This window comes from Dipodomys merriami, unplaced genomic scaffold, assembly GCF_024711535.1.
Source record: "Dipodomys merriami isolate MVZ:Mamm:240054 unplaced genomic scaffold, mDipMer1.0.p SCAF_1, whole genome shotgun sequence".
In the NCBI taxonomy this organism is placed as follows: Eukaryota; Metazoa; Chordata; class Mammalia; order Rodentia; family Heteromyidae; genus Dipodomys; species Dipodomys merriami.
This window is the reverse complement of record NW_027202270.1, coordinates 126,898,852-126,924,697: the sequence shown is the minus strand read 5'-3', so window position 1 is coordinate 126,924,697 and position 25,846 is coordinate 126,898,852. Positions and strand designations below refer to the sequence as shown.

The 25,846-nt window shown below is 48.4% G+C and overlaps 1 protein-coding gene across 2 annotated transcripts in view; it reads left to right on the top strand.

The window, feature by feature from the left end:
• Positions 1-3,359: 3,359 nt before the first annotated feature.
• The window catches only part of Jdp2 (Jun dimerization protein 2), a 40,695-nt gene continuing 18,208 nt past the window's right edge, over positions 3,360-25,846 (top strand). The window contains exons 1-2 of one of the 2 annotated variants that reach the window (XM_070029661.1): positions 3,360-3,440; positions 12,607-12,830. In XM_070029661.1, the coding sequence (XP_069885762.1) occupies positions 12,630-12,830 (201 nt within the window). In that variant the 5' untranslated portion in view covers positions 3,360-3,440; positions 12,607-12,629. Of the gene's footprint in view, positions 3,441-3,780; positions 3,985-12,606; positions 12,831-25,846 lie in introns of those variants that run through there. The other variant, XM_070029671.1, reaches the window with a different exon arrangement.

Sequence of the window (25,846 nt, the reverse complement as noted above, 5' to 3'; positions counted from 1 at the left end):
TTGTTTCACTTTTTTCTTTTTGCAATGGGCTTGGGATTCATCAAAGCTCATTAAACTTTAAAACACAATACTTCAAATAATTCATAGACAATACCCAGTGTATTAATGAGGAATTTCTTAGTAGCAATTCAAACTGCCTCAGATAAATCATAGCTTAGTGCTTGCTTGAACTATATACACATACTCCAGAGGTAGGGAGGATGGCAGGCAGAGCTGAATTGGGGACTCAATGCCCTTGGCACTCCATGTCTTTCCCTCCGTGGTCTGATTCTTCTCCACTCTTTGTTTTGGTGCCAGTAGGTCCATGTCACATGGTAGATCCAACTGAAGATAAGAATCTCATGGACTTTCCTGCCCAGGCTAGCTTTGAACCATGATCCTCAGATCTCAGCCTCCTTAGTGGCTAGGATTACATGCATGAGCTACCAGTGCCTGGCTCAGGTCCAATTTCTGACAGTGTTGTCTTCCAAGGAGATTAATGAAATTTCTAATCTCATTGACTAATCTCTGAATCAGCCAAGTAGCCAGGGCTGGGTGTTTTAATTAGAATTTTCCTAATTGCAAGCGACAGAAAAATGAAATTCAAACTGCCTTAGTGTTAGACCACAGTCTATTCCTAAGAGCCACAGGTAACGCCACTGGATTGGACAAGTGGAGGGATACACCAATGTCTGCTTCCTCCCCTCCACCCTATCCCAGAGGCAGTGAGGATACACAGGGCCTGCTAGGGTGCAATGTGGCTGGATTGGGAGGGTTTAAGCTTTGTTTGCATAGCATCCTATATAAGATAGAAAAACACCCATATCAAATAAGAGGGGGAACCTAATGCATATTATAGGGAGGTAGAAGGGTCCAAAGACCACCAGCTACCTCTTGGTGCCACCGCTGCACTATATTTAACTTGTGGAAGCAAAGGCACAGTTGGACCGCCAGGGCCCAGCCATGATCTAAACTAGGCCTTGGAGAGGACCTACTCTAAGCTCATACATTATTATTAGTCCCTGAACAGAGCTCAATTTAATTTTTTCCAAGCCCCACTAGAGAACACATAAAGTAACATTTGCTCCTGTTCAGTGTTTTCTTCCATATAAATGTCCAGACCCTCCTCCCTCACCTTATGTGAAGAATGTCAGAAGTCAATTCCATAGCACCCAGCTTTGATCTCTGTACTGTAGTAAAGGTGCTGTGGGCTTTTCTGCGGCTGAGAATCATGGTCTTCCTCAAGACTATCAAATTACTACTTGTATTCAGTGTATATTCTTTTAGGGACTTACTTTGTGCTGTGCTGTGGTGTGTGTGTGGCGTGGTGGGGTGTGGGGGGTGTGTGTGTGTGTGTGTGTGTGTGTGTGTGTGTGATGCTGGGATAGGAAAGGGGCTTGAACTCAGGACCCTGGGTGTTCTTCTTTGGCTTTTTGCTCAAGGCTGTTCCTCCACCACTTGAGCCACAACTCTACTACAGGCTTTTTTGGTGGTTAATTGGAGATAAGAGTCTCATAGACTTTTCTATCCTGGAAGGCTTCAAATCTGAGTAGCTAGGACCCTAAGTAGCTGAAATTACAAGTGTGAGCCACTAGTACCTCCCATACTTTTTGCTTTCTTATGTAATGTTGCAGATGGTGGTAATGAAAATGGACAGACAACAGCACTGGAACTTGGTCTGAGTCTTCCTCACCCCACCTCCTCCCTTGTCCTGGGGCTTGAACTCAGGGCCTGGGGTGCTGTCCCTGAGCCTCTCTGTGCTCAAGGCTAGCCCTCTACCACTTGAACCACAGCACCACTTCTGGCTTTTTCTAAGTAATTTATTGGAGGTAAGAGTCTCATGGACTTTTCTGCACTGGCTGGCTTCGAACCATAATCCTCAGATCTCAGCCTCTTGCGTAGTTAAGATTATAGGCATGAGCCACCAGCACCCAGCCTATCTTTTCATAAGACCACTTCTCTTTTTTTATATTAATACTTTTTTATTGTGAAAATACCATACAGAGGGGAAGGGAAGACCACTTCTCTTATCCAAGAAGATTCCAGCACCCTAGGGAAGAAGGTAAATGATATCTAGGTGCACAAATGTGCTGGGCTTGGGTTCCACTCACGAGCTTTCGCTTTCTCTCTCTCTCTCTCTCAGCTTTCTTCAGTCCATCTGCACTCCAAGGCGGCATGAACTTTTTCTTTCACTTCCTTTTCTTACCTGACATGTCTCTGAGAAGGCTGAAAGTTACAGAATATAAACATCCTCACCCCTAGCAGGTCTAGGCAGAAAGGTAGGGGACTACCTTTCACCCTATGGGGTCTGCAGATGCCAACGTGGTTGTGCCAGCATCGCCGGTGCCACGTTGAGGGCTCTGTGTGCCAGTCTTTGAAGCCTGGAGGGCACGGGGATGTCACAGGTCCATCTTTCCCTCTAGGAGGCTGAGAGGTGGGAGGGGGGCTAACTATGCAAATCCTACTAGGAAGGAAAGGGCTCCCTGGTGGGCACACTCCCCGATCAGTGAACACTTAGGGCCAAACCTAGGGTCAAACTGGGTCAGCCACAGCGTCAGCCCCAGGCTGCGCAGCGGGCAGGCTCAGCGCTGAGGAGCACTGCGGTGGCCCGTGGGCGTCCAGGTAACCCCGGCGCCTTAATCCTCTTGCTCTTGCTGCTCCATGGAAAAATAAAGCAGGCTTGCAAGACCACATCCTCGGGGCTCCGTCTCCACATGGGAGCTCCCAGGAGGGAGCGGGATGGGTCCACACAGGCGGTGCCCGCAGGGGCCCTGGACCTGTCCCATCGCCACCCTCTGCCCGGGGCGCCGCGGCCGCGCTGGGTCTCGGGCGCGGCGGGTGCGGGCGGCGGGGTGCGGGGATGCTCTTACATAACCGCTCCCGCGTCCCGCTTTCTCCTCGCGCGCGCTCCTGAGGCGCGGGGTGGGAGCGCCCCGGGCGGCGCTGGAAGCCGGGCCGGCGCGGCGGGGCCCAGGCCGCTCCTGCGGGCCGAGGAGCGCGCGCGCGCGGCGGCGGGAGGAGGGCGCGGGAGGCGGCGGGGGAGGTGAAGGTCAGTGGGTGCGGAGCGCCGGATCCACACCCCCTCCTCCCGCGTCCCCTCCTTCCCTTCCTCTCCGTCCCCCTCTGACGTCGGGAGCTGGCAGCCCCGCGGGTTCCGCATTCCCGACCCCTCCCCGCCGCCCAGGGGCCGCTATATAGCCGGGGCTGATGCAACCCGTCCCGCCGCCCGGCACAGCCTGCGGGAGGGACGCTCGGCGGCCGCGACGGGGGGCGCTGGCGGCGGCGGACGCGGACGCGGCGGCGGCGGCGGCGGGGCTGGCGCCGCGGCGGCTCCCGGGCCGGGCCGGGCCTGGGCACCGGGCGGAGCTCCGCGGCCGGGTGGCAGCGGTGCGGCGTGGGCACGGCGCCTGCAGCCGACCCCCGGCCCCGGGGGCGCCGCCTCCGCCCGCGGCTTCTGCACGGTGGGTGCGCGGGGCGGGGCGCGGCGGGGCGGGGCGCGCGGGCACCTGGGGCGGCCACCGCCGCGCGGGCGCGGCGAACCCCGGTACGCAGCCCACCGGGAGCTTCCCGCAGCCCTGGGATCCGAGCTTGCAGCCGGGCGGCTTCCGGGGCTGACCCGGGGAAAGGGCGGGGGGGGGGCGGCCCAGGCGCCCCCTCCTCCTGGCTCCCGCGCTCTCCTCCTCCGGGCCGTCTGCTGGGGGTGTCTCCCAGGGCGGCGGGGAAGGCGGGGTGAGTGGGGAGAAAACTGTCCCACAGACCAGGAGCCGAGGGACTGAGGGAGGATGACAGGTCGTCCCCCTGCCCCTCCCGCCACCTCCCCGGCGGGGAGGAAGCCGGGCTCCCGCAGGACCCGGAGGAGCGCGTGGAGGAAGGCTCCGGGCTTCCTCCCAACGGAGAGGCTTCCCTCGGGGCTGCTGCTTGGGTGTCTGGGTGAGGAGAGGGCTTTGGGGGTGGCCCGGGTCCTCTTCGGACTCCCCGATCTCCCGCACCGGGTTACATAAGGAGGTAAGCTGGCTTCTCTAGGTAAACCAGCCCAGTTGAGAAGCCCCCCTTCTGCCTGTCTCGGCCAGGGTGGCTGGGCCTTCCTTCTGGCCCCCTGAGCCCCGGGGTCACAGCCAGGTTTTGCATGGATCCTGAAGGAGCTCGGAAGCACTGAAGGCCTTGGCTCTTTTGCTGGGATGGAAGGGCCATCCGTGGGGACATAGATGGAGGGGCTGGTGCAAAGGGGCCTGAGCTGACCAGATGCAGGATTGCTCAGCCTTGCCCAGCATGTTACCCTCCCCACAGGAATCCAGGCACCGACCCGTGTGCAGGGCAGATGCTCAGGTCTGGGTCTTAAAAGGGTTTGCACTGGGTGGGTGCACATATTCGGTATTAAATCTTGGTCCATTCTCCCCAGGGTTTTATGTTGAGATGCATGAGAAACTGGAAGTCTGAACCTTGTGTGGGTACCTGTTTGTCCTTTAAGGCCTGCTGGGAACTGTGCTTACTCTCCCCGCCCCCCAATCTCTCTTCCCTGAAGGGGTTTAAAAACCACCTCTCTCCCAAAAGCTCCCACTGTCTTTCCAGCAAATCTGGCCACAGCTTGCACGGAAGGCTTATCTTTGCAGGTTTCTAGGGGAGAGTTTAAGCAGGTATCAGGTGTGAGTGTGGTTCGGATTTTTTTTACTAGGGAAGTTCCAGGGAAGAGAAGCAAAACCTATTCTCATGAATTTGTTTCACTTAAAGCAGGGAGAACAGATTTGTCAAAGACTCTTCTGTTCCCCCTGCACTTTGGCTGTGATTCAGAGGAGCAGGCAGCCTAGAGTCTTCCTGAAGAGCTGGGTGCTGTGCGATTTAAAGGACAACAGGAAGGCCTGGGTATGGAAGCCTCTGGTTTTATCTAGTTTGGTTGCAGCCACCTTCAAAGAAACATGTCTATAGTGGTGGCTCTGTTCTCTGGAAAGAGTCTCATCTACTGCCAGCTTTTGCAGCCACCAGGGCACATGCCTCCTGTCTCTCTGGGTCTTTTGTGTTCCCCACCTGTTGGCGATAAGTGGGTACCTTTGTCAACCTGCAGAATTCTCCACAGGGCTAGGCTCTCTGGGCCTTGTCGTGGGATTACTTGGGTTATAATTTTCTTTGTATTTCTCTTCTCTCCCTCCTAACCTTCCTCCTTGCCTCCCTTCCACACACCCTCATCTCTGTTTCAGGCTCCACATTGGAAAGGAAAGGCCCAACACAGATTCTAGTCTGGTCTCCTCTGTATTCATTCAGCCTCAGCTCTGCCTGAACCACCAGCCTGGGCTGAGGGCAAGCTACATTCTTTTCTGCTACAGGATGCAGTGTGCTTCCCCCGCCCCCCCCCCCACCCCCAATGTGAATGAATTATGTTTGAAACCAAAATGGGAGGAAGAGAAAAATAGAGTGAGTGTGCATGGGTATGTGTGTGCAAATCCCTCTATAGGCAGGAGGAGAGCAGCAGGCACATTATTTTTCCATTTTCCTTTAATTAAGGCTCTGTGGAGGTGTGTTTGAAAACAGAGGGTCTCCTATGCCTTTGAGGAGGGTGAGAACACTGTTTTGGCTTCGTCCCGGGCCATATGCAGCGTATGGTGGCCAATGAAACTGGGCCTGGCTCCTTCTGTTGCTTGTCTTGGCAGTCAGTTCCATGGCTTGTGTTACCAGCTCTGGAACTCCAGAGCTGCCAAGCTCCGTGTGCCTGTGTGTGTGTGCATATGTGTGAGTGCATGTTGTGTGTGGGGGGTGTGGGGGGGAATTTGGCCTCTACAAACTCAGCAGAGACAAATGTCTTAGTGACCCAGGCTTGGAATTTTCAGTCTGTTTCCTTGCACTTACTGCTGGCTGTGGGAGGCCCAGCCAGAGCCCACCGGTTTGCATTCTGTTAAGTCTGTTTTTGTGTCACAGCCCATGGGATTAGGTAGCAGAGCTCCATTTCCAAAGCTTTAGCTGGACAGTAGTGTTTTTAAAAAGGACCCATGCAGCCATCATACAGCCTGAGTGCTGTGTATCCCCAAGGGGCAGGGCTGAGGTGAGGTGGGAAGAGAGGAGAAAAAGCTTGTCCAATAGCAGTGCCTTTCCTTGATGTGATTCCTGGCAGGAATAGCATTTATTGAGCACCTACACAAGTCTGTGCTTGCAGGCAGGGTTCTCTGGGAAGCTTTTTTTTTTTTTTCCCCTCGTTTTCAGAAAAGAGCAGGAATCTACTGGGGGACAGTTCCAGGTTCTTATATGACTGGGAGAGTTATGCAGAGATCATACCTGCCAGTATGCTGTGGCTTCTCCTGATCCTACCACCTGCCCCTCATCTTTTTTTTTTTTGTCGGTCGTGGGCTTGAACTCTGGGCCTGAGCGCTGTCCATTAGCTCTTCAGCTCAAGGTGAGCGCTCTACCACTTGAGCTACAGCGCCACTTCCGGTTTTCTGGTGGTTTATTGGAGATAGGAGTTTCACGGTCTCTCCTGCCCGGGCTGGCTTTGAACCGAGATCCTCAGATCTCAGCCTCCTGAGTAGCTAGGATTACAGGCGTGAGCCACCAGCGCCCGGCTGCCCCTCATCTTTTTATGAAGGCCCTAAGAGTGACCCTATGTCAAGCAGTACAGGGAGGCTGCAGATTGAAGGACACTGGCCCTCTTAGTCTGATGGCCATGTGTTGTCAATGAGCTATGCTCTGCATTTTGGCCTGCAAGGTGCCAGGAATCTTAGGAGAAACTGAGGCAAAGTGCAGATGACAAGCCAAGCCATGCATCCTTGTTGCCTTTGTACCCATCTGACCCAGTAATCAGTGTTTTTATTCTGCAGTTAACTGGCAGGATGCAAGATGGCTCTGTCTTCTTGGGGTTTTGAGCTGCCAAGTGGGAGAGCAGGGAATCAGTCCTCTGGGGAGGTACATCTTCATGGCTGTAGGAAAGGAAACCATTGTTAGGTGGAAGCATCCAGGAGGGATCTCAAGGGGTCATCTGACATTCATGTCTCTACAGGAAGGAAGGCCCACCGTGTTATTCCTTTCCCACTCACCACATGCAGGCATTGTTCCAGGTGCTTTCCAAGAATTAACAAAGTTAACCCTCCTGGCAAGACTTGCAGGGCAAATAACATTATCACTCTACCCTTAAGGAAGGTGGGGCACCGAGAGGTTAGGGAACTTGCCCAGTGTCACATAGCCTAGTGCTTGCAGGGCAGGTGCTTTTCCACTTGAGTCAAACCCCAGTGCTGCCTGATCATATTTTTAGCTAGTTCTGTTCCTCCTGGATCTCTGGGTGTTTTGGATGCTGGCTGACCTGTACCATTCAGGTCTTAGAAGAGAGATCATCACATCTGACTCCTTGACTGCAAGAAGGGGCTTTTAGTGTTCAGGTGTCTGGGCTTCATGGCAGTTGGTCCTGTGTTTTGTGGGCTCTGGTCTGAGACCTTTCTGCAACTCTCTGTAGACTTCTGTCTTCTGCATCCTTGTCTTTCCTAGGAGTCTTCCAGGAGTCAGCTCCCAAGACTCGTGCCCCCACCCCCCGCCCCGTCTTTTGCTGATTCTGTTGCCAACTCCCTGCTTTTGATTTCCAGTCCCACTCTTGTAAACCTGCTCACTTGTGACCTGTTGTCACTGCCTCTACTTTCTCTTAGAACCAAAATTTGAGCCTGGGGTTGAGTGCACACATGTTCCCACCATTTCTTGTTGCCAGTGCAGGCCGGTTGCTTGCCTGGAAAGTTGCTGACTCACAGATGTCATGGACTCGCTCTTATCTGTGGACAGGACATTATGATACAAGTCCTCAGTTTCTCTTAGTCATTTTTCTTTGTATTGGTAACAGAGCTTGAACTCAGGGCCTTGGCCTCTCACTTAGATTTTTTTGTTCATATCTGGCATTCTACCGCTTCAGTTCCAGCTTTTTCCTGGTTAAAGAGTCTCTCATATTTGTCTGCCTGGGCTAGCGCTAAACATCTCAGCCTCTTGAGTAGCTAGGATTATAGGTACAATCAATCAGTACCTGGCCTTTTGTGCGGCTTGAAATCAGAGCGTGGGCACTGTCTCTGAGCTCTTTTTTGTTCAACACTAGTGCTCTACTTCTTTGAGCCACAGCACCACTTCTGGTTTTCTGGTGGTTAATTGAAGATAAGAGTCTCACTGACTTTCCTGACCAGGCTGGCTTTGAACCAGGATCCTCAATCTCAGCCTCCTGAATAGCTGGGATTACAAATGTGAGCCAACAGCAGCTAGCTTGACATTTTTTTAATAACCTTTTTCTTTTGTTATTGTAAATTAAATTGCTGATTATTGTGCATGTGTCACCTACCAAAACAAGGCTGTTAGTTATAGATACTCCCATTAAAACAAAGACAACATATTTTATAGCTTCATATACAATGAACAAGAAAAACAGGGAAAAAGCTGAATGCAAACGTTACCTCTACCTTTTTGTCTTTTAGTCGAAATGACTTTTCCTGTTAATATCTGTCAGTAGATATTTCTGGGCTAGAAACGCTTTGTGCCTTTTTCTTCTGCATGAACAATGCAGCGCCCAACTGTGTCCCTACAAATCCCCAAGGAAGTCAGTAGAGAGACAGAAATACCAGATCTTTTTGTCAAGTTCTTTCCCCTTGGCTCCATCTGGCCTATTTTCTTCAGGCTGGTTTTCAGGGCACTGCCTCCAATCACTTATAATCTTAGGCTCAACAACAGCTTAGAGTCTCCTGTGACCTTCAGAGCCCTTAGTTCCATCTTCATGCCAGGCTTGTCAGTGCTCATCTAGGATTGTGCGTTCCCTGGCTTTTTTTCATTGACAACCTTCCTTATTCTTGGTCAGTGTCTCAGGTTGCCAAAGTTGTGTTAGATTCTAGGCCTGTATTTTAAGGTACAGGCCTCCCCCACCTCCAATGTTGACATTTTGCCCATGTTCTGAGCTTGCTCTGTATGCATCCCTGTTCTTCATGGAGACGTGCAGGGTGTCTTGTGCCTTTCAGACTGCCTGGGCCTTGAAGAGGGTAAAATCATAGCAAACAAACCAGGTTCATCTCCTAAAGCGTTTGCCTGTATACTTCTCTTTTCCCCACAAAATTGTTTCCGTGTGGAACAAGCAGTCTGGGGGATGATTTCAGCTCTTGTCATCTTTCCCGTGTCTTCCTTCAAGTGGCTAAGTTCCTCCTGGCCGCTGTTGGTTCCTTGCCATCCCACCCCACTCCACCCTGTATAGATCTCTGAATCACATCAAATTGTTTCATTTTTCAATTCACCAAAGTTGCCTTTGCCTTAGATTGTCAGCCAGCTCTTTGCAATTAATGAAGAGCCAATTAGAAAGGCTGCCCACCAGCTCCCTACCTTCTCCCCTCCCCCAGGGACAGCTGGGATGACTTCTAGCTGGTGAATGTTAGTGCTGGGGCTGTCTCTTAGGAATGGCATGTGTTAAGGACATTGTGGTTTGTATCTGAGCGGTTAGGGGCCCCCTTGGGGGGGGGGAGGAAAGCCTGGTACTCCTGGTTGGGGCTTGTCTTTGAGCTGGAGCAGGAATGGCAAGCATTTATAGGACCACTATTCCTAGTCAGTGGCTACTTCCAAGGAATGGGGGGGGGAGGGGTCCCAGGAGCAGAAAATTCATTTTAGTTTGGGAGCATTTGTTAGTTCCTCATTTATACCATCTGTAGGAAAATAAACAGAAGCTGCAAACAGAGCCTATCATTCCTTGAACACAGCAGAGTCTGGCTTCCATCTCTCCGGACCCTTCCCCCCCCCCCCCCTTGGATTGGCTTAGGCCAGAAAACATATAGAAGCCTTGAACCGTTTCTCTTGGGTGCTTCTGTGGGAATGAAAAACCTGGAGGTAAAACTATGGCCCATTAATGAGCCCCTAAATTTCCAAAGACAGGAGATCTTTACGCACTCACTGTATTTTGCTTTGTCATGACTTTATCATTCATTCATTCATTCAACAAACATGAAATGACACTAGGCACTGGGGTCACATGAGAGATCACTTAGCATCACTGCCATCTGACATCACCCTCCACTTACTGAGTGGTAGTATGGCTGGGCCCAGGCTCAGCTTTGCTGCCTGAGTATACAGTCTGCCACCAGCCCCTTTCCTGTTCTCCCAGGAGGAGGCTAAGGAGACAGACAGCTTGCTTAGGGCACTCTGGATTGGCAGCCTAGTGTGACAGGCATAACCCCTTTCTTCATTGTAGGCCCTGATATCCCTCACCCCAGAGGAAGATCCGGTATTGTGGCACCCACATGTGTCTGGCTCCCCACCCTCCAGGCTACTGTAGGGTTATTCAGGTTCTTTGTTTCTAAAGCTGATCTCCATGGGAGGTAGGTAGAGCCATGGTTCCTGCCTGAAAGTTGGTCACTGGAAGGTTCTGCCTTTTTCTGAAGCTATCAACAATGGAAATATAATAATAATAATAATAATAATAATAATAATAATAATAATAATAATGGTAGTGTCCTAAAGTCCAGGGAGTAGGAATCTAGCTTTGATCTGTCCTTGTCTAGCTGTGTGACCATAGGCAAGTCACTGAACCTCCCTGAGCTTGTTTCCTCACATGCAAAATGAGGATGTGGTTTAGATGAGCAAATGAATGATGCCCTTCGCCTCCCCCCACCCGTCCCCCAGCTCTGAGACTATCAGTTGCTGTGAATGAGTCTCAGGTCCTTTTCTGGGGTAGCCTAGGGGAGGGAAGGAAGTGGCAGGGATAGATGAGGGGTGGGAAGGAGAGGCTGAGGGGACCAGAATAGGTGGAGCATAGATGAAGAAGCCCAGGACATCAGCTACCAACAGGGGTGCAGAAGATGGTGTAGGTGGTTTGATGGCTAGAGGCCACACCAGTACTGAGGAGGAAATGGCAGGTTCGCTGTCTGAATGCACCTTTCTTTAAACAAAGTGGTGCCCAGTGGAAGTCTTTGTGGTTTGAGGGTGCAAATCACTCACGTTTTTCTCCTCAGTGTAAAACCTATTAAGTAGTAGTCTTAAGACTTGGTTAGGGAACCAGTTTTCACCCCTGAAAGTGAAATATGAAGAATGTGGTTTGTGCTGGTGGCCAAACTGGGCTCACTGATTAGACCATTCTCTTGAATGCTCAATCTGAGAGCTCAAATGAGGACGGGTGGCTGTGGATCACCCACCAGGGCCACTTCCCTATGAGGACAGCCCCAAACAGCATGGGTATATGAGTGCATGAACTCTGCCCAGAAAAGAGTGGTTCTGTGGACTTCACATCACCCCTGTCCTGCCACATAAATCCTTCACAAAAAGTGACAGGTGAAGAGGGAAGAATAGGCCAAAGCTTTCTTTTGGAGATTTCTGAGACCGAGGAGGTCTTGGTTTTATGGTGGCATATAGACAGGTGGAAAGAGAGAGGGTGAATTTCTTTTCCAGGACTGGAACACATGAGCAGTTTTGTGCTCATTTGGAATTCTCCCTACAAGGCCACCTCAAAGCTGTCTATCTCTGATCTTTACATTCCCAGTACCTACTGGCTCAAAGTAGTTGGTCAACAATTGGATAGATGGATGATGGGTGGGTGGCTAAGTAGATAGATAGATGGAGGCGTGAATGAGTGGTAGGAGGATGGATGAGTAGATGGGTAGGTAAATGGGTAAGTGGGTAGATGGATGGACAGGTAGATGCGTGGATGAGTGAGTAGGAACTCTTTGAAGGACTAGATGTGTCTGCCTATTGGCAGATAAGCTTCTTCCCTGCCATCCGTGCCTTGAAATGGCCATCTCTTATGGACTTCCCCCAGTAAAGGGAAGAAACAATGATTGTGTTGGTTGACCCATCTCCTGTATGTCCCTCCATACCGTACTTTCTGTCTTCCTTTGTAAACTTCTTGGGTCTGGCAGAGTTAGAGACTTTAGAGGAATTTTCTGGTACTGGGCCCCACTGGGAAAGCATATGATAATTACATCTCCTTTGTCTTCATCACTTCCTCATAGACAGCAGACACACACACACACACACACACACACACACACACACACATTCACTCACCTCTTAACTTAGGTGTGCTTTATCTTGTACTCAGGGCAGTTTCACAAGTATGCCAAATAAGATGTGTGATCTGTGGGGAGACACCATGGCAGACTAAAAATAGCTCCCTCTTAAACAGGTGCTAAGGTGCCTGAGATTCTGCCCTTACATTCAATGCCTTTAGAGGTAGTTCATTGTCATTACAATCCAGACCATCAGTTTTCACTATGTGAAATGATCATTGTAAGCCGTGCCTTCTCTCTCTGTGCCAGGGGCTCTGGCCCTGTCTGATGGGGGCAAATGGATTGCCCTGGGGCCTGGCACAGAGCCAATGCTGAATAAATGTCACCAATAATTGGACTGAGAATTACATTTTTTAAAAAGGATAGGTCAGGGATGTAATTCAGTGTTGGAGTACTTCTAGCATGTGTGAGGCCCTGAGTTTGATCCCCAGCACTACCAAAAAAGGGTAGGGAAAATCCTCCTGCCCATACCAGAGATGGGTACCATTGATGTGAGTTCACAGAATGGGCTTCTCTATATCCCTGGAAGGGTGCATGAGCAGGAAGAGCATTTGGGAGGGGAAAGGACCCTGGGAACATTGGTGAGAGGAGGGAACGGTCCCAGCCAGTTCATGCTGACCTCTATTCTGCCTTTTCCCACCCACTCCAGGCCAGCCTACCACTCCTCCTGCTATGATGCCTGGGCAGATTCCAGACCCTTCTGTGACTGCGGGCTCTCTGCCAGGGCTTGGCCCCCTCACCGGACTCCCCAGCCCAGCTTTGACTGCAGAGGAACTGAAATACGCCGACATCCGCAACATTGGGGCCATGATTGCGCCCTTGCACTTCCTGGAGGTGAAACTGGGCAAGAGGCCCCAACCCATGAAAAGTGAGGTGAGTGAGCCATTACCTCAAGCACCACCTGAGGGTCAGAATGCCTGGCTTCATTCAGGTCCTCAATCTGGCCTGAGACAGAGGCTTGGCCTTGTTGATCTAAGTGTGGTCTGAGGACCTGCAGCATAACTGGGGAATCTTGGGTCTCCCCATGCGTGACCTGCAAGTCAGACTCTGTCTTAACAAGCTCCCTAGGGATGCATGGAAAAGCATGGGGCCAGGGTAGGGGGCTGAACCTTTCTGTGCTTCGGATCCTAATGACAATGCAGAGTAGTGTCTGGGTGGTTTCTTGGGAGTGTTGGGAAATCAGCAGAGATAATGGAAATATGCATGTTTTGAAAAATGAAGAAAGGGATGACAATTATCAAGTTATCATTGAAAATTATTGTCATTAGTCACATATCATTGCCTCCACCCCAGTTGGTCCCAGCCTGGTGCTGATGGAGGGAACTTGGACAAAGGCTGATGTCGCCTCCCTTACCCAAGCAGCTTCCAGAGCTGAGCATCATCTGCCTGAGAAGGGGTTTGCAGAGGACCAACCCTCAGAGCATCTCCTGCCTCAGGTCCCTGCACCTGCTGTCTCAGGAGCCTTTTGTGCACAAGGGTAGCTTTTCCCTGAGGACTGGTAAAATGCAGAAGTCTCAGCATAGCTGAGCATGAGTGTAATGCAAGCCCCAGACACTTAATCTAGGCTGGTGATTCGTGCAAAAGCCTGGCTCAGCAAGGGCCATTTCTTCGGAGATCTGATGTTCGCTACATTACTACAGAGTCAATAGTGGGAGGTGGAAAAGAAGCTGGGCAGTGGTGAATAGCAGCCACCTGTCGACTACTAACGGCTTTGTCTGTAGAAATGCTTCTAGGCAAAGGTGACCTCCTACAGAGGTTTGACACTACTCCCCCGCCTCGCCCCCTAGAGTGGAGTTGAAGGTCAGGATAGAGAGAGGCATCTAGGTAGGGACTATCTGTGCCATGCAGCTTTGGCTCAGTTTCTTCTTTCCCCATGAGGATGAGTTTTTTTAAAAATATAATAAAACTGCAAAGAGGGCTTCTGGGGCTTGGCCATGGATGGCAGAGTGTCCATTTGCAGGCTAGATTAGGTTCTGAAATGTGTTTGATTTGGCTTTCTTGGTGGTTTTTTTTGTTGTTTTATTTTGTTGTGGTTGGTCATGGGATCTTAACTCTGGGCCTGGGTGCTGTCCCTCAGCCATTCAGCTCAAGGCTATGCTCTAATACTTGAGCCTCAGCACTACTCTGGTTTTCTGGTGGTTGATTGGAGATAAAGTATCACGGACTTTCCTGCGTGAGCTAGTTTTGAACTGTGATCCTCAGATCTCAACCTCCTGAGTAGCTAGGATTACAGGTGTGAGCCACTGGTGCCTGGCTTTTCTCAGTGTTTTTAAAGCAGCTTGAACCAACATTTCACTTCTTAAAAATGCAGTTAAAAATAGGGGTCTAGAGGCATGGCTCACCTGGTAGAGCAAGCATGAAGTTAAACAAGCAAACAAAGGTGGGGGGAGATCCAGTCATATACATACTGTCGCAGATAGGGCAAAGGCTAGGCAAGGGCTACATGGAGTAGAAAGGGCCACCTCTCTCCAGTTTGCCATAGGCCTCCACAACTCCTTGTTGGCTTGGTCCTGTTTATACTATTGGTTTTTCCTTTGTCACTGCCAGCTGCTTTTGTTTACCTCCACTGCCTGGTCCTTCCTGTGGCTCTTTGGGCTCAAGACACCTGATTAAGGACATCTTATTTGCTGCTATTTGCAAGATGAGAGTTGACTGTGATTATGTTCTTCTGAGTTAACTTTGTCAGTGGCCTTTGTGCTGTTTTGAAAGTTCTGACTTTCTGCTAAGTTACCTTTGTAGGCCCCTAACTTGACAGCATCTGTTTCTAGGTTGTTCTATAGCAGAGTTGTTCATTGAGAGCCTCAGCAGTCTTCAGTGTTGTTGGGCTCCGAGGCCCTGAGCAGGTTGATGAGGTGGTGTGATTTGCCTGTACAGCTAAGTTTCTGCCTCTCCTTCTTCTCCAAAAGGCCCTGGGAGGAGCTTCCTTTTTTTGTGGGGGGAGGAGAAGGAAGGCCTTTATTTGGGTTGGGTATTTTTATATTTCACAGCCACCCCCTAAACTGCTGGAATATGCCCTTGTACCTGATAGAGACGTTGTGTCCTCACAGGCACCCACCGACATGTGCCATCTAGGCCGTGAAAATAACAAGCTGTTTTTAGGGCCTATTTTGCATGTCCTCGCACACTGAGCACTGTGGGGGTGAGAAGGCAGATGGAGCAGAGATGGAGACTGTGCCTTGCAAGGGAAGGCCAGCCCTGCCCCGAGGACCCACCTTCTAAAATGCTCTCTGGGTCACAGCCGAAGAGTAGGGCCAACTCATCCTTGGAGCATCTAAAGCTCAAAGTAGGTGGGGAAAGAACTTTGCAGCTGGCGCGGCTATGTTCCAAAGGGCCATTGGCATATGGCAAACTGTCTTTGGTGAGTTTCCTTCCATATTGGCATTTTTAGAGTAGTACAAGTTTCTTGAATAATAATAATGACAAGGTGTCCAGCTCACATGGATTAAACATTCAGTGTCTATGTACCAAGCCCTGGGCTGAGTGCTTACCAGACTTGATCTCATCTACTTGTTCTGTCCTGGTGACAGGTAATCCTGTGTTAAAGAAGAGGAAGTTTGATATGACTCTAGGTCACAGGGGCTGGTAGTCATGCCGGGCGGGACTTGGATGGTGATGGTGAAGTTGCTGCCCTAACAGCATGTTTCCCTTGCCCAGAGCTAAGCGCCAGGCACAGTACTAGCCACTTGATGCAGTACCTTCTGTATCTCATTGTCATTATTATAGGCACATTACAGATGAGGTCCACAAGGCTAAGAGAAGTCCAAGGCCACCTGCTGGGAGCTAACCAAGCAGCCCAACTTCACAGCCAAAGCTTGAATGTTGCAGCTTCCCACCTTCCTATCTCCCTCTCAGGGATCGAACCAGAGCTCTATTGGGCTGGGGAGACACTTGATTATTTAAATGCCATGATACTGTTAATGCCACTGAGCTAGAGCCTGGTTGTTCTGCAGCCTCATCATGTCCCAAGAGATGGGGGCCAAGACGCTGCAGGCAGCACTGTCAGCTGGCTCTGGACTGCCTCCTTTGCAGAGATTGGTGGTCTTCTGAGCAACCTCCAAACATCCAACAAATACATGGCAGTTCAGTAAAAGGGAATTGGAAGAGTTAAGCAACAGGTTTGTGATTTCCAAAGTACCTTGTGCTGATGTTGCTGCATAATATAAACTGGTTTGGGGCCAACTACTAGACTGCTAAGAACCTACTAAGAACCTGCTAAGAACCTACTATGTGTAAGCACTATGCTAGGCATTAGGAAGGAAGCTGTGAACAAAGTAGATGGAATCTTTCCTCTCAGAGCTATATGTTGCCAACAATAAAATTTTTTAAAAAGCAAATCAATATGTAATATAAAAAGGTGAGGTTGTGTTCAGTCCCATGAAAAAAAATTAAGCAGCCCTAGGGGATGCTTGTTCTTTGTGATTAGACTTGGGGATTCTGTCACGAGTTATGGGTCTTTCAGAGCTGTTGCTTCTTTCTTGCTTCTCCCTGCTTCCCTTTCCAGCATTCCTTTCAATGATGCTCTAACTTTCTCCAATCTCTTTACTTTCTATCGGACTCCACCCCTAAGCAGCTCCACCTGACCTGGAGGCTCACCCTGCTGGGCCTTGGAATGCAAGACCTAGTTGTGGGGAGACCTATGTTTACTTAGCAGGTTCAGAGATTACACACTTATTTTTGGGAGCATGGCTGGCTATTGATCTTGGTCAGGGAGCACTGGGAGGTTTCTCCATGAGAAGCTGGTTGTGCTAGGCCATCATGGCTGGGCAGCTTGGTAAGCAGATCAACATCGACACATAAAGAGTAAGGATGCTCTAGGGGGAATGGAGACTTTCCGTGGATGGATTTCTCCAGGGCCCTCTGGAACATTTTGAGGGTCTTCACTCTTGAACTGGAATCTGTGGTGAATTAGAATCTGTAGGCCTTAGGCAGTCTTGCAAGGCTGTCAGCCACAGGTAGGTTTCCTTCTAGGTATTCATAAATGGGATAGAAACATTCATCCCTGTTTAGGCTGAGCATTGGACATTGCCTCAAGCCAGTGACAACGTGTCCATGCTGGGTAAACATTGGCCTAAGCTTCCTTGTGTTTTAGAGACTTGAAACATAAAGGCAGCCCACTGACATTTTTAGCAAGCTTTGCATAATTGGTTTTTAATTTGTGCCTCTTTGGAATAGCATTGGCTTCTTTCCCCCTGGCTCCCATGCTCTTTTTTTTCTGTGTCATACTTGGTTGCCAGAGAGAGCCAATCTGTCTTTTCTTGGAACAGAATCACCTAAACTCATCTTTGAAACCCAGTGTTTCCATTTTGACCCGGTCACTTTGTTAGTCCCATTTTTAAAGTAGTTGGCTAGTTGTTGTTATTATTTTGAAACAATTAACTTGGAGGGAGAATTGGGGTCTGCGACTGGCAGTGATGAATGTGTTTGACATTGGCCCCTGTGGTATCTTTTATTTAACATGATAGGTGTGTTCACACCTGTTGGCCATCCTCGAATGGGGCCCTCAGAGAGGTAGTGGTTGGGATGTGCTGGATCTGGGCTGTTCTTAGTGGAAATCAAACACTTTTGAAAATTTTAGGGAGACCCATAGCTATTTGGTAGAGCTTTGAGAGATCTGTGTGTCAAAAAGATACATGGATGAAGTAGGATTGTATCCCACCCTCTCCCCCCTTTTGTTTTGTACCTGTAATGGAGAGCTTGAACTCAAGGCCTTATAATTGTGCTTGGCTTTTTCATTCAAGGCTGGTGCTCTACCACTTGAGATACACCTCCACTTCTGCTTTTTGCTTGTTAATTGGAAATAAGAGTCTCACAGATTTGTCTTCCTGGGTTGTTGAACTCAATCTTCAGACCTCAGCTTCCTAAAGAGCTAGGATTATGGTATAATTCCTTTTTGAAAGGTGTTGATTGTGCATGATTAAAACACTTGTTCCTTTGCTCTTCATTTCCTGGGCAGGTCCCTTGACTCTGGAAACACTGGGCAACCTGAGGGGTCAGAGGTACACAAGTGCTTTACAACTGTGGTGGATGCAGGGCTCCTAACTGGAAGGGCTTCTTCTTGTGCCTGAGAAGAGCTTTGAGTTTGGCATTAAGCTTCTGGGTTCAAAATTTGGCTCTGACACTTGTTCCTAGTGTGACCCTGGACAAGTCACTGGTCCTTGTGAGCATCAGTGTCCTTGTCTGCAGAATGAGGAATCTGAAGCTCAAGAGTTTCATCATGACATTTAGAGAAGGCAATGTGTGCAGCAATGACCGTGACCAGAGCAGGTGGTGGCTGTAAGTAGCCTTTCTTGGGAACTGAGCAAAGTTCTGCCTTGCGTTGGACCTGTGAGCTGGGATTCAGGGAAGCAGCAGCCCTCCCTGTTTCTGGTTGTGCATGCAGTTTAGAAGCAGCTGGAGTTATGGATCTCTTCTCACGCTGGGAGCGGGAAGCCTCTTCAGCCCTCTGTTTTCCTCTCAGCTGCTTTGGGTGACCCTTTATCTTATTTCCTGTGGTGTTAAGGTCATTGCTGGGTTCCCATCAGCCATCTGGTTTTTTTGGCAGCCTTAGGAAATGGCCTCTCTGGTTAATTTTGGTCATCTGCTGTCCCCAGATCTACTGGCAACATGGATTCTAAGTTGGGAAACTGAGTTTTCTCAGTTGAGGTTCACCTGATTGAATAATCTGAAACCATTCACATCTGTCTCCCCTCTACTGTGCCCAAAAGGCACACAGAAAGTTGGCCTGAGTTAGAACAGGAAGACCTAGAAGGACATGTGGACAGATTCAGACAGGCACTGATGGTGCTAGCAGTGATGTCCTGGGCCTCCTCTGAGTCTGGCTACTACGAGAGGCTGTGCGTACTCTGTCATCTGCTGTGCTCTGCCCTGTGGCTTCAGGGTCCTCCTTTGTTAAGGTCCCCCTTTGTTAAGAGAGACATCATTGGTGTTCTGGATGATAGCTTTTCATTGTTGGCCTCCCTAGCCCACCCAACCCTAATTAAACCATTGGCTCTCTGCAAACAGGGCAGCAAAGCAGTGCATTTGAATAGTTTGGCTCTGGCGAGATCACTCAACATCTGAGCTTCAAGATTGGGAAGAAAATTAAAAATCCAAAACAAAAACAAAAAACAAGTCACTTGGATGTGGGTATTTGGAAGACTTTTAGTTCTGTGGAAAAATTGCCCTGGTTAGCAATAAAGAAGGAGGAAGTAGAATAGTTGGTGCCTAAACATGAGATAAGAGAATGAAAACCAAATTGAGTTGCAGACTTGACTACCAGATCTCAAGTCATCAAAGAATGCATGGGAAGTGGCCAGGACACAGGGCAAGAGGGCTCCAGGAGCCAATTCCTGTCTCATGTGGAAACGGAGCTCTCCTATCATTATGAGAGATAGAGAAAATATTGCTGAAAAGCACAGCAGTCTGTCTGACTAGTGCTGCTGCAGAAGATCAGGACAGAGGTTGGAGCAGTAGACCAGAAATGCGATACTTTGAGTGTAGATGTTGGATTGTGAATATGAAGTAAACTGAGACTTGCTCAAGAACGTCCAGGGTACCAAACAGCAGAAAACATTTCTGACTTCTGATTGGGGTTTGTGTTGCTAAGTCTTATGTTTCACTCACCAATATTGACTCACTTTATACTTCAATAAAAACAAGTTTTGGGGTTTTTTTCTAGAAGGAATTTTAAAAATCCTTAGAAGAAAACAAATATAAATCTTTATGACCTAAGATTAGACAATTTTGTAGAGATATGATACCAAAACCACTAGGCAGAAAATTAAAAATTAGAAAAAAATTGGACATCAAAATTTCAAACTTTTAGGCTTCCAGGGAAGAGTATAAAAAGATAATTAACAGGAGAGAAAATGAAGAGACTTACATTTACTGTATATAAGGAACTATTATGGGGCTGGGAAGGTGGCTCAGTGGTAGAGCACTTGCCTTGCATGCCAGAGGCCCTGGGTTCGATTCCTCAGCACCACATAAGCAAAAAGAAAAAAGCCAGAAGTGGTGCTGTGGCTCAAGTGGTAGAGCGCTAGCCTTGAGCTGAAGAGCTGAGGGACAGTGCCCAGGCCCAGAGTTCAGGCCCCATGACCGGACCCAAAAAAAAAAAAAAGGAACTATTATAACTCAATATTAAAAAGACAATCCAGTTGCAAAATGGGCAAAGGATCTATCTGTCTGTCTGTCTATTTGGTGGTGGTGGTGGTGATGGTGGTCATCATCATCATGGGGCTTACACTCAGGGCTTGGGTGCTGTCCCTGGACTCTTGAACTCAAGGCTAGTGCTCTACCACTTTGAGCCACAGCCCCACTTCTGGTTTTCTAGTGGTTAATTGGAGGTAAAAGTCTTAAGGATTTTTCTATCCAGGCTGGCTTTGAACTTTGATCCTTATATCTCAGCCTCCTGAGTAGCTAGGATTACAGGGATGAGCTACCGGTGGCCCAGTTCAAAGTACATTCCTTCCCCACCCCCAAAGAATATGTATAAATGGCTAAGAAACACATGAAAACTATTAGCCCCCACTGGCTATCAAGAACATGCAACTCAAAACGATGAGAGCCACACTAGGATGACTGTGAGAAAAAAGAGCCAAAAACCAATATTGATGAGGATGCAAACAGGTTGTAATCACCAACCACTAGTGGGAGTGTGAACTGGAAACAGTCTGGCAGTTCCTCAAAAGGTCAAAACATAGAGTTCCCATAAGTCTCAGGAATTCTAGTCCAATGTGTATGTCTAATAGCAAGAAAAACATGGCCACATAGAAACATGTATATGAATATTCCATAAAGCCCTAAAGTAGAAACAACCCAAATGCCTATCAATGGAAGAATGGATGAATAGGATGTGCTATGTCTATTCAGTGGACTATTATTTGGCCATGAAAGGAATAAAACACTGATGCTTGTTATTCATGGGTAAACCTTGGAAACAGTATCCTGAGTGCAAGTAGCCTGCTAAAAAGCACTACAGATTGCATGATTCCACAGGTACAGAATTCCCAGAATAGGTAAATCCAAAGAGACAGAAAATAGGATTGGGACTCTGAGTTACATAGGTTCAGGCCTGGGGGAGATAGGAGGAATGCGAAATGTACAAAGCATTATGACGGAGATAAAGCATTCTAAAAATTGATTATACAATGTTTACCCAGCTCTGTAGATATACTAAAAGCTATTGAATTTTATAGTTTAGTGGTGAATTATTTGCTATGTATGAATTTTATGTCAATGAAACTGTTAAAAGCAAAAATGAGTAGCCTCTTCTTCAAAGGGGCTGAAGAAGGTTAAAAGGCATGGTGCAAAGCTGTACACCATTGGCTCACACCTATAATTCTAGCCACTCAGGAGGCTGAGATCTGAGGATCAAAGTTTGAGGACAGCCTGGGCAGGAAGGTCCATGAGACTCTTATCTCCAATTAGCACCCAACCTGAAAGTGGAGCCTATGGCTCAAGTGATAGAGCACTAGCCTTGAGTACAAAAGCTCAGGGAAAGTACCCAGGTCCTGAGTTCAAGTACACACACACACACACACACACACACACACACACACACACACACACACACACACACACACACACACACACACACACACACACACACACACACACACACACACACACACACACACACACACACACACACACACACACACACACACGATGCGGCCAGTTGCCCAGCATGGTGGCAGTGCTCCATAATTAGTAGCTATGGCTTTTAAATCCTTCTTTAAGACCAACAACAGTGAACAAGCTAAGAACTGGTTAGGGTCTCCCTCTCCCTCCCAAAGCCTTCCTTTTTATTGCTAGGAATCATTCAGAAGCAGGGAAGACCAGCAGGATTTTGTGTCGATTTCCAGAGGAAATAGGTCAGCTTACAGACAGATTCTGCAGGTATCTCCTCTGCTCTGCTCCACCACCCTGGCAGGCAAATGTTAGTAGTGCCATTTAGTTGTCAACTGAGCCTCAGGGAGATTGTCATCTGCCAGGGCCTATTTTTAAATCATAATTTTATTTATAAGAAAGCAAGATCCACACACATACCTATTAGTTACCCCATCTCACACCTTGGAGAGCACTGCCAAGGTGCCATCCCGACACCAGGTTGCTCTATTTCTTGTAGACTACAGAACAAAGCCTTTCCCACTGTGTGTTTCTGCTGAGCATGCTAAGAATACAAGGAAGCTGATGAAGCATTCTCTCTCTTTCTCTCTCTCTTTCTCTCTCTCTCTCTCTGTTCATCTACCTACCTACCATTTGTAACTAATTGCTGATCTGGCTGTCCAAGGAAAACAGAACAACAAGAATAATTTGCATGCTGAGGCTTCCATAAAATCCACAGCCATTCCATATAACCTCCAAGCTCAAAGTTTTGCATCAATAGAATACATCTTGGAGCCAGATGTAGAAGTACATGCCTGAATCCCAGCATTCAGGAGGCTGATGCAGGAGGATTTGGAGTTCTGGGCCTGCCTGGACTACACAAAAGATCTCTAAAACAAACAGTCTGGTACTGGTGGCTCACACCTAATCCTAGCTGCTCAGGAGGCTGAGATCTGAGGAGACCTGTTTGAAGCCAGCTTGGGCAGCAAAGTGTGAGAGTGTAATTTCCAGTTAAGTACAAAAAATTTTGGAAGTAGAGCTGTGGTTCAAGTGGGATAGCACTAGCCTTGAGCAAACAAAGCTCAGGGACAGTACAGTACCCAGGACCTGAATTCAAGCCCTAAAACCAGCAGACAAAATGAAAACAAAGCTGGGCGCTTGTGGCTCATGCCTGTAATTCTAACAACTCAGGAAGCTGAGATCTGAGGATCACAGTTCAAAGCCAGCTGAGGCGGAAGAGTCTGTGAGACTCTTATCTCCAATTAACCACCCCAAAATTGGAAGTAGAGCTGTGCCTTCAAGTGGCAGAGCACTAACCTTGTGCAAAAAGAGCTCAGAGTTAGCTTCCAAGCTCTGAGTTTAAATTCCATGACTGACAAAAAATAGAAAAAAAGAAACAAGAAAACAATTTGCTTTTCTCATTGAACTAACTTCATAAGCATGTGATAGGAATGTAAGCTCTTCAATTCAAATTATTTTTATCTAAATTTAGTATTTTGTGATATCATTTGAATGAGACACTTTTGCTGCTAAAATCTAAAATCAACTATTTTATATCTGTGCTTCTCAAAATGGGATCCATAACCAGTGGCTCTAGCATCTGAGCTGTTAGAAGTGCAATCGTGGGCTTGAGACATGGGAGGCTTACACCTGTAATCACAGCTACTCCGGAGGATTGTGGTTCAAAGCCTGTCAGAGTTAGCAAGATCTCATCTCAACAAAACAAGCCAACATAATGGCACATAATGTTGTAATTCCTACTGGGGGGAGGGGAGGGAGGAGGCTAGGAGGATTGCTGTCTGAGGATGCCCTAGGCAAAAAGTACAAGACTGTCTCAAAAAAAAATCATTAAAGAGAAAATAGTGCTGGAGACATGTCTAAAGTAGTAGAGCAAGTGTTCAGCAGATTGAAGGACAGTACTGCAGCAGGGAGGGAATAAAAGGGGAAAGAAAGGAAGAAATGCAATCTTGGGTTTGTTTTGTTTTTTCCTTGAACCTACCCTCTATTGAGGGTGAAGCCCAGAAATCCTTGATTTGGGGAAATTCTGATGCTTTCAGAGTGTGTGGATGATCCAGTTAGTCATGCCTTCCAGCTCCGACTGACAAAGATTCTATCTGAAAATGGCTACAAGGATCTAAAACCACATTTTCTCCAAACTTATCTCCAGCTTCCTGTATGAATCTGCCTGCCATGGAGTATTCATTAAATCCTGTGTCCCTGAGTTGGGGTGGGGGTCGGGGGGGGGGTGGTTTCCCTATGAGTCAGCGCTTCCAAACCAGTTCTTTCCATGTCTTGAGCTCTTTGACGTGGCATTGCCAAGGTCCGTGGCCTAAGGGACCATAAGCCGTTGGTCTTGTCAAAAACGGCAAGAGTCTGGTAAACTGTTCTGATGCCACAGGAACTTAAGTCTGCTGTTGTTGCTGCCTAAGAATGGGGGAGTCGCTCTGTGCCCCTAGCCAGGGGGAGTTGTCTGTCCCACCTGATCTGCTTTAGTACGGCCTAGCCCTCCCAGAACTTTCATTGTATCTAGATCCGTACATCCATCCTTTCTGTTAAACACCCCCTCCCAACCTCTAGGCCAGGGTTCCGGGTTATGCACTCAGGCCCTGGCTTTGGCTAGAGTTTTTCTTCGCTGGTGGTCAGTGCCTTCAATGTGGAGGTCACCATTCTGCTGGGCAATCTGTCACTTCTGTAGCCTTGTGCCTGAGAGGAACTGGCCGAAAGCCTCATGTTAGCTGCATGCTTGCATACAGATGAAACAGAACTGCCTGGCGGAGAATAATTAAGCCAAGGACCTTGTTTTTCACCTTCATGATGAAAGACAAATCACTTTCAAAGGCTTTAATGGGTTGGCAATTGAAATGGTCTTCTCTTTTGGCCAGTGCAGGCTTTCAGAGCAGCCCTGCTCATAAATATTCTCCACAACTGCATTTTCCTTTATTTGTAGATCATGTAGATCATGGTTTTGCAGGAGCTCAGATCTCCATTTTTTTGACTCAGTGTAATCCAGGCATTGTGCACCCTGTGCTGTTGTTACTAAACAATCCATTTTAATTGGATTATTCACCTTTTGAGAAGAAAATGGGGTTTTCCTTACTGAATGTGTGCTGTGCTGTCTCCTCTCTTTGACGGTAGTGGCAGGGGTATTGGGTGTGTGGTGGGGGGGGGGGGCTGGGGGAGGTCACTGTTTCTATCCTTTTCTCATTTTTTTATGCCATTAGTGGGACTTGAACTCAAGACATTGAGATCTTGCTTAGCTTCTACCCTTTTGTCCCCTCAATCTTGGCCCTCTACCACTTGAGCCATACCTCCACTTCTGGCTTTTTGCTACTTAGTTGGCGACAAGAGTCTCTTGGATTTGTTTGGTCAGGCTGGCTTCAAACTGGAATTCTCAGATCTCTGCTTCTTGAGTAGCTAGGATTATAGGTGTGAGCCATTGGCTTCTAGCTCATCTTTTGAAGTGACTGCCGATTGGGCAAGAAGATAGATTATGGCCTAGTAGGAACCTAGACCCCACTGAACTAAATGTGAAAAGAGCTTGAAACAGACCCATTTCCATAAAAGTCTTCCTTCTTCAGATAGCATTTTTTTTTTTTTTTTTTTTTTTTTGGTCTGGTCATGGGGCCTGAACTCTGGGTCTGGGCGCTGTCCCTCAGCTCTTCAGCTCAAGGCTAGCGCTCTACCACTTGAGCCACAGCGCCACTTCCGGCTTTTTTCTTTTTGCTTATATGGTGCTGAGGAATCGAACCCAGGGCCTCCTGCATACAAGGCAAGCGCTCTACCACTGAGCCACCTTCCCAGTCCCAGATAGCATTTCTTTTGTGAAAGCTTACCGGGCTATCAGCGTCTAGAATTCTCTTCCATGTTATGGTTTCTGCCTGGGCCAAGGTGGTTGTTCCTGGATCTTCCAGACTTGTCACTTTTGCAGAAGCAGTGTTTGCTCTTTTTTTCTTTTCTTTTTTTTGTCGGTCATGAGGCTTGAACTCTGGGCCTGGGCTCTGTCCTTGCGCTCTTCAGCTCAAGGCGAGCACTCTACCACTTAAGCTACAGCGCCACTTCCGGTTTTCTAGTGGTTTATTGGAAATAAGAGTCTCATGGACTTTCCTGCCTGGGCTGGCTTTGAACCGTGATCCTCAGGTCTCAGCCTCCTGAGTAGCTAGGATTACAGGCCTGAGCACCAGCATTTGGCAGTGTTTGCTCTTTCCCTCTCAGAACTACGGGCAAATGGGTGTCACCCTGTCCAGCCAGCTTCTGGAGACCTTGATCCAAACACAATGCTGCCTTTTCTTAGCCATGGAAAC